The sequence below is a fragment of the Microtus ochrogaster genome, unplaced genomic scaffold (assembly GCF_000317375.1).
Source record: "Microtus ochrogaster isolate Prairie Vole_2 unplaced genomic scaffold, MicOch1.0 UNK1, whole genome shotgun sequence".
Lineage (NCBI taxonomy): Eukaryota > Metazoa > Chordata > Mammalia > Rodentia > Cricetidae > Microtus > Microtus ochrogaster.
This window is the reverse complement of record NW_004949099.1, coordinates 27253172-27261733: the sequence shown is the minus strand read 5'-3', so window position 1 is coordinate 27261733 and position 8562 is coordinate 27253172. Positions and strand designations below refer to the sequence as shown.

Sequence of the window (8562 nt, the reverse complement as noted above, 5' to 3'; positions counted from 1 at the left end):
GAGAGAGAGAGAACAAAGAAACAAAACTCTGTAAACCAGGCTGGCCCTGAACTCAAGAGATCTACCTGCCTCTGTCTCCCAAGTGCTGGGATTAAAGGTATGTACCACCACTGCCCTGCTCCATTAAAAATTCTTTAAGTCATGGAGCTGGAGGGATGGCTCAGAGGTTAAGAGCACTGCCTGCTGTTCCAGAGGTCCTGAGTTCAATTCCCAGCAACCACATGGTGGCTCACAACCATCTGTAACAAGATCTGGTGCTCTCTTCTGGCCTGAAGGCATACATGCAGACAGAGTACTGTATATATAGTGAATAAATAAATCTTTAAAAAAAAAGATTCTTTAAGTCAGTGGGGCTGGAGAGATAGATAGCTTGGCAGTTAAGAACACTGGCTGCTCTTTCAGAAGACCTGGGCTCTATTCTTAACATCCACACAGTAGCTTACACCTGTCTGTAACTCCAGATCTGACGCCCTCTTCTGGCCTCCTGGAACCATACATGCAAGTGGTAGACATACATACAGGCAAAATACACAAATACAGAAAAAAAAAACTTTTTTATTTCAAAATTAAGTGAAAATCCATTTAAAAATTAAAAAATTGTACATTCTGATCTATTTGTGGGGCAGGGGTCCGAGGGAGGTCTAAGACCAACTACGGGAATCAGTTTTCTCCTTCGACCATGTGGGTCTCGGGGACTGAACTCAGGTTGTCAGGCTTGGGGGCCAGCACCAAAAATTCATTTTATAAGCCACTGACATGGGTGCTAGGAATCAAACCTGGGTCCTTTGGAAGAACAGCAAGTGTTCCTAACCTTTGGGCCATCTATCTAGTTCTGAAAATTAATTTTAAGTCACAGAGGAGTATAAAAAAATAAAGGTAAGTTATAAATTCCAGTTGTCTGCTAGATAAATCTACTGATAGCAACACAACATTCTGTAAACACATGGAATCTCAAGAAAAGAAAAAATGAAAAATAGAGACATTGTTCCATTTGTCTTCCCAAAGTAACCAGCACCAACTTCCCTGTTCTTCCCTGTGGAAATCTCTGCACACACACAGGAGTACACATAAACGCAGGGACACAAAGGGCCTTTCTAAAAGTGTATCCAAAGGGCAGCCTCTTTTATACTCCATTCTTTCATCTCTGCTAAAACACTTGTTACTCTTTTGTCCTTCCCGCACTTCCTCCAGGAGCCAGCTTCCCTGGATACTCAGGTCTGCCTTGTTTCCACCTCTCCGACTCTCAGTGTGGGTGAAAAGAGCATGTCCTACCTCTCTAGGGCCTCACCTTGGTGCCCACTCCGGGCAGGGTGCAAAGGGCCTTGTGGGCCTCTTCATAAGGGGCCGCTTGAAGTTGCTGCAGCCAAGCCAGCCCACCTTTCTCCTTGAGGATAGCTTTGGCGCTGGCACATACGTAGCGGGCTCGGTACCCTAGGCCCAACTTTCTGAGGTGAGCCTCTGCCTCTGAACCTGTGGGGGCAGAGAGGAAAGGAGGGGTCGGGTATCCTCGCTTTGTTCCTGTTATGGGGCCCTACTCCAATGCTTTTCTAGGCACTTCTTTCCTATTTACTGTCCTCTATGAGTCGGTGGACAGTTGGATATGAAAAGAAACAGTTAAAACCTGAGTTCTGTCCCCATAAATGTTCCCTTAGTACCTCCTCTGTGTTGGGGTCTGAAACAGGGGCTGAGGACTCCTGCTCTGGAGGAAGCCCAGTTTTATTCAAGAAGCACTCACATCCATGGCCTAGAAACCTGATGCAGAAGTTTGGTAGATGGCTCAACAGGTAAATCCAATTGTTGCATAAGCCTAGTGACTTGAGCCCAATCCTCAGAGCCCACATAAAAAGTCAGATGGAGGTTCACATCTGTAATCTCGAGGCAGAGATAGGAGAATCCACTGGAAGCTCACAGGCCAGCCAGCTGGGATATGCAGCACAGTAATGAAACAAGAGATTGCCCCAAAAGAAAGAACTGACATCTGAAAAGTTGTGTGTACTTGCACATGCATACACTCACAAAATAAATGATAGTAACAGCAAGGGCTGCGTGTTACACACTGACTGGCAAAGCACATTATGCTTACTTAAGGATCCTAGGACAGCACCATTATGTTGCATATTTTATAGAGAAAACAATAAGGACTTAGAGGGGCTAAGTAGGCTAGAGAGCTGGCTCAGCAGTTAAGAGTACTTGTTGCCCTTGAAGAAAACCAGGCTACAGTTCTTAGATTCCACATGCTACCTCACAACCTTCAGTGACTCCAGTTCTAGGGGATCTGACACCTTTTACTGACATCTGTGGGCACCAGGCATGTGCACACTGTACACATGTATACATGCAGGCAAAACACTCGTACATAGAACATAAATATTTCTAAAATAGAAAAAAAAACCCTAAGCAATTGAGGAAAATACCTGACATTGATCTCTGACTTCCACAGACACATGCACACATACATGCACACGCACACATACATGCACATACGTGCAAACACTACCTACTTCCTCACCTACTGACCCCACTCCCCCAACACAAAGAAAGGGCATGGTGGAGATAGGATCTCTCAGGTGGAGGCAGTAGTGCCTGTGTTCTTAAACTCATTCCTTTCAACACCTCACCATTGATTCATCCACCCCCAAACCCTTCCAAATAGAAACTGATATTCCCAATCCACAAATAAATTAAGCCAAACTCAGAGATCCACCTGCCTCTGCCTTCTGAGTGTTGGGATTAGAGGTGTGTACCACCACCTCCCAGCAAAGACCAAGACCCTCCTTTGCACCAAAAGACACCCCGTTTGAGAATGTACCAAGGCAGGCAGGCTTCTTGCTTCTTAGTCTCTAAGGACTTCATCTAATTTAGTCCTCATATCTGCTAACCAATACACTTGCCTTATAGGACAAGTGAGCTGGGTTCACTTTAGTGACAACAGCTTGAATTTTCCACTTATTTTCTGCTAGATGCAGGATGTATCTCCCTTTATTCAATCCTCACGATTCTGACAGACAGAATATGTAACATTATTTTCCATTTTACAGATTTGGGTCTGAAGCACACACACACGCTAAACAACATTTTTAAGGGTCAGAGTTAGGATTCAGATCTAGGCAGTATGTCTCAGATCACACTACTGAACACTGTGTACAGATGTTTCCCTAATGAGGTACTGGATACACTGGCAAACAGCCAACTAGTGAAGCGCTGGTATTTCAGGATGGAGACAGTGTTGGGATGGTGGGAAGTTCTGAGACAGGAGCAGCTCGCTTGGGGAGAAATGAACAGGTCTCCCTATCCAAGTGCTCGGGAGGACCCACCTACTCACCAGCCAGGGCCTGAAGGCTGGGGAAACCATGATAAGTGACATCATCAAGCTGAATGAGTCGAGGTCCAAAGGCCTGGCATAGCCGTTCTACCATGCCAGTGATTCGAGCAATGTTGTTGTTGGAGGAACAGATGAAGGAGAAAAGGCATTCCGTGGGGTCTTGTCTCAGCAATCTCACACCTAGAAATCAGAAAGGTAGGGGTAGGAGACATATCTGTTTAAGGACTGGCTTCCTGGAATCCCTCCACATCAGACACAGGAGAATGGGGGAGAGAAATCAATGTTAGACCACTCGTGCCTCGTGGCATCTTGTGAGGTCTGAGTGACCACCCCATTCCACTGAGGAAGAAAGGACACCATGCCATCACCACAGGAGCAGGGCTATGTGTCCATTTTCCTCCTCCCCATAGCCCCAAAGAGCAAATGCGCTCTTGTATACAATGACAGAATGAATGGTGTCACCTGCTCCAGGACACATAGCCAGGATTAGACTTTCACTGTGGCGATCATCATCATCATGACCATAATCACAACAGCAATGTACTAAGCACCAGTCTAATCACTTTAATAAGTAAATTTTATTTATTTGTTATCAACATGAGTATATGAGTGTGGGCATACTGAGAGCCTTGGCTTCCGCGTGGAGGTCAGAAGACAACTTCTGGTAATGGGTTCTCCTTCCACTTTGAGTTCTAGGCTTAAACACAAGGTCATCAGGCTTGCTTGGTAAGCGCCTTTATCTGCTGAACCATCTCACTGGCCCTGTATCTCCATTTTACAGAGGGTGAGCTAAGTTAGAGAGCTGTGAGTTAACCAATGTACAAAAGCCACCATCCCTGCCTCTTGTACTGACCTTGGAATTTCTGAGCCACTGTTTGGAAGTGGGAGTCTACAGAAGCCCAATGGCTATACAGCTGAGCCAGGCTGACATCCAGCTGAAAGTACTTGTGCAAGGCTTCCAGCTCCTCTAGGGTGGGCCTGCTGGCCTGGCTCTGGTCTTCTCGGTACACAGTGCAATAGAGCTGCTCCTCGGTCTGAGTCAGTGTCCATACTTGATCCGCCAGCACGCCGCTCCAGTGCCCAGGGCTTTGCTCCCTCCACCTGAGACCCAGCAGACAATTCTAGCACTCAGTTACCCATCTTGGGCTCTTTAAGGTCCCTACTGTCTTACAAATGTCCCACCCAAAAACCGATTTGTTATAAAGTAAAAATAGTATGTTTTCGCCGGACGGTGATGGAGCATGCCTTTAATCCCAGCACTCGGGAGGCAGAGGCAGGAGGATCTCTGTGAGTTCGGGTCCAGCCTGGTCTACAAGAGCTAGTTCCAGGACAGGCTCCAAAACCACAGAGAAACCCTGTCTCGAAAAATCAAAAAAAAAAAAAAAAAAAAAAGAGTATGTTTTAATAATAATAATAATAGTAATAAAAAGGTACTGGGAACTGAACCTAGAACCCTGTGCATGAAAATCAAGCACTCACCACTGAGCTGCATCCCTCAGCTTCCCCACTGACTTTTACTGCTCCTCATAGCCCTGCACGCTCACTACATCTGCTTCACTCAGGAGGTAACAAGCTCTCCACCAGTGCTGATTCTCCAAAGTGCGCTCTCCCTCCCCCATCACTCCCAACATTCTTACTCTCATCATTCTTTGCATTCCCGGTGGGCGGCATGGAGGGGTCAGCGTCCCAGGGAAGGGTCCGCCCAAGCGCAGACACTCACCGGAAGGACTGTCCAGAAGCTAAAACCAGGTCCAGTCGCAGCTCGGAGCGTGGACACGGGACAGAGGCCCAGAGGCCAGGGCTGGAGATTAGGGTGCGATGCCTCATGCTGCCAGGCAGACAAGAGCCGAATAACATTCGGATAGCAGCCTCCCGCACATCACGGCCCGGCTACTCAGAACCCGACCTTCCCGAGCCCTAAGGCCTCGCTCGCAAGTGACCACGGCCCCTCAGGGGGTAGCACCTTGGGTCCTAGACTCTGGATCTGGTGGAAGGCCGGTCCCCGTTTGAGTCTCCCTCTCCTAGTACTCCGGCCTCCTGCAGGAAACCAAAGCCCTACCCTGCCCACTCTGCAAGCCTTTGGAGCAAGCCCCGCCTCTTCCTCCTGACGTGGCCCCGCCCGCAAAGCCTCCCGGCTCCTGCCTCCTCCGGCGCGTCCGTAAGAGTTTTGGAAAGCCGCGTCAGTGAGGCTCTTCCGGGTCCCAGTTTACTGTCACCGGAAGTAGATCCAACTCCCGGCTTATTTGATTCTAGAGGTAGCCAATCCGAGGAGAAAGTGAGAGACGCCAATGAGAACTCGGGTGTGGCCCAGTGGGCGGGCCTGTCTGAGGCGCCTTAGCGGTTGGTTTGCCAGCCTCGCTGTGGGCGATTAGTCGCCGGCGGCCAGACTCTGCCATCTCAGGGCTTTCGGTGTGATCTCAGGGCCTGCGACTTCTCGGGCTGGCCCGCTCAGGAGTCACATCTTTGCAGGGCGTGGTGGTACACTCACGTCGTCCCAGCACTAGGTAGGCAGAGGCAGGCGGGAGGATGGCCGCACGTTCGAAGCTGAAGTAGGCTGGGCTACCTGGCGAGACCCTGTCTCAAGAAACAAACCACAAGAACCTACCTCATCCTCCCCTGCTCAAGCCTTTCGCCAACGAGCCTCTTCTCTTCAGAGGCAGTGTGAGTGAATCCCAGAGCATCCTCTTGTTAGCGCTGTCCCCCTCCATCTCCTGCCATGCGCTCCAAATGTGCCATCCCTGCCTTCCTCCCAGGCTTCAGAGGCCAGTCTCGGCTCTAGCCACCCACTTCAATCAGGGCACGTTCCTTAAGTATACCCAGTCTGCCCTCACGCCGCGTGCAATAGGGCCTGTGTATGGGCTTTCTTCGGGGTTCACTGAGTCCCAGTACCAATATGTGGCTCCCAGGCAGCCTAACGGACCAATTCAACTACCAGCACGTCACCTTGACCCAAAAATGACTATATCACTTATAATTTTCTCGAAGATATTAAAAAATGCTGGAGGCTAGGAGGCATGAACTTGAGACATTAGCCTGACACACGAGGACATTTTCCACTTAACAGAAATTTTTGGTGTTTGTACCTAAATTATTGGACTACAGATTCGAGGGCAAGGTCTGCTGCTGATTTATCTTTGTGTCCTATGTACAAAAGCACAGCACACCCGCTAGAGCACATTCAGCATCAACATTAAATAAATGGGAATTTTTGTCTCAGTTCATTCCTAAGTAGCTGCAAGGCCTGGGGCAGGCACATCTTACTTTGGTAACCCCAACTATAGGCATGTCACCTTCCAGGTGCCTGGCACTTAGAAGGCATTCCTTCCAACAAGTGTTTGAATGTGTATGAACAGTCTTGTACAGCCCTACTGTTTCCAATTACGGTCTCAAGTGTAGTGTTTGAAGCACTTAAGTTATGGTCCTAATAAAGGACTTGAAGGAATCCACAAAGGGAATCAGCAATGGACTGGGGAAGAGCCAGCTTTCCAGAGAAATGATCTTGAGTTTAAATCCTAGCTCTGCAACTTCTTAGTTGTAAGAACTTTAGCAAGTTTGTTCATTTTTCTAAACCTCAGCATCTGAGATAACCAACCTGCTATTAACCCACCCCATAATTACTGTGAAGATTACACAACAGTGTACCTACAGTTACTTAATATGGGCCTGTCACTGTGGAGGTAACTGGCCTATTATTAATTAGCCCACCCCATAGTTACTGCAGGGATTAGAAACAATTTATGTATTTGTAGGTACTTAAGTCAGTGCCTGACACTCAGGGCATAGGAAATATACTTTCAGTTTTGTTGTAGAAACTTTTAAAAAACAGGTTCTTGTTATGTTATTTTGCCCGGGCTTGAACTCATGATAATCCTCCTGCCTCAGCACCTCAAATCCAGGGATTACAGGACTGTGTCACCATACCTAGCTTGCTGATGTGCTGTCTTATGATTAGCACACACAGTAGTCAGCTCAAGTACATCCCATCCATGAGGCACAGATCTCTTCCTCTGAATCCTTCTGCCATGGTAGAAGGCAAGAAAAAAGAATTCTAAGTAGACTTTATTTTTCTAAGAATCAATATATTTTCTTCCTTTGAAATAAATATAAACCAGTTTGAAAGGTAGGGAGAATTCTATGGGGAAAAAGAAAGAACATAGAGACAAGCTCCATTCTTTTTTTTTTTTCTTTTTCTCTTTTTTTAGTACCAAATGACTCTGGCGCGACCCGGAAACGCAGTTACAAATGAGAATAATTTAAATTCTCCGATAATTACAGTATTTACAGCAGCAGGGGAGGGGTCACCTAGTGCCCCTCTTCTAGGCTAGACAGACATCAGTCCCACTGCTAGGCTGGGATAATGCTGGCTTACCTTACCACCTGCAAGGGCCTCAGGCCTCTAGGCAGTTATGAATTCCCCTGGCAAAGCAGGTGGGGTGGTGGTATGGCCTGTTTTATGCAGTATTCTAACCGTCTCTCACCACCCTGACCCACAACACCATGAGGTCTTGAGCTCCTTTTGACCTGTGGGATCTCTCCTCTCCTTGCACTGAGTGGCCATGGGCCCTTGGAGTGTTTTGTACAGTCCAGCTGCACTCAGGGCAGGAGGGACCTCCCCTACCCAACTTCCCCTGAGACTGGCCCCAAGACCAGGAATGAATCAGTGCAGAGGGCGGCATCACTCCAGGACAGTGAGCAAAGGGAAGGAGAGAGGTCACAGAGCACTGTAGCTGGGCTCTGACAGTATCAGTCACTATCGCTGGTCTCGCTGCTCTGCTCACCCTGCACCTTGCTGCGGTGCTGCAGAGCCCTGTGGTAGGCGATCTGCACTGACTTGCGGATGTTGGACTTGCGGCCCTCCAGCATCTTCTCTTTGTCTAGATCCTGGTTCACACCCAGAGGAACGAGTTTAGTCCTGGGCAGCCATTGCCTGTCAGACAAGGTGAAGATGAGATAAGGCATGGATTTCAGGGGGAACAAGTACTAGCTCTTCCACACTCTATGCATTTAGAAATGCCTGGTTCTCAGCATCTCTGCTCTCAAAGGACTGTGTAGTGTATTGAAAAGAATAGCCCAGTCAACAGTTATAGTAGGGGGAATAACTGACACGGAAGAAACCTGAAGTAATAAAACTGATGCTACAAAGGATACTAAAAGACTTGCTTAGGAAATAGTAAGTTACACAAAGTAGAAGTTAGTGAGAACTCAAGAACAATGGCAATGGGTTTTTGATCCTACTGCAC

The 8562-nt window shown here is 47.8% G+C and overlaps 2 protein-coding genes across 10 annotated transcripts in view; both read right to left on the bottom strand.

Moving 5' to 3' along the window:
- The window catches only part of Ogg1 (8-oxoguanine DNA glycosylase), a 9013-nt gene extending 3550 nt beyond the window's left edge, over positions 1–5463 (bottom strand). For 2 of the 4 annotated variants that reach the window (XM_005365003.3, XM_026788101.1), the window contains exons 1-4: positions 5043–5461; positions 4176–4423; positions 3323–3502; positions 1289–1470 (exon numbers count right to left, since the gene is read on the bottom strand). In XM_005365003.3, the coding sequence (XP_005365060.1) occupies positions 1289–1470; positions 3323–3502; positions 4176–4423; positions 5043–5179 (747 nt within the window). In that variant the 5' untranslated portion in view covers positions 5180–5461. Of the gene's footprint in view, positions 1–1288; positions 1471–3322; positions 3503–4175; positions 4424–5042 lie in introns of all 4 variants that reach the window. The other 2 variants (XM_005365002.3, XM_026788100.1) reach the window with 2 other exon arrangements.
- Positions 5464–7414: 1951 nt separating this feature from the next.
- The window catches only part of Brpf1 (bromodomain and PHD finger containing 1), an 18816-nt gene continuing 17668 nt past the window's right edge, over positions 7415–8562 (bottom strand). For 5 of the 6 annotated variants that reach the window (XM_005364999.3, XM_026788092.1, XM_013352914.2 and 2 more), the window contains one exon: positions 7415–8249. In XM_005364999.3, the coding sequence (XP_005365056.1) occupies positions 8066–8249 (184 nt within the window). In that variant the 3' untranslated portion in view covers positions 7415–8065. The remainder of the gene's footprint in view (positions 8250–8562) is intronic. The other variant, XM_026788093.1, reaches the window with a different exon arrangement.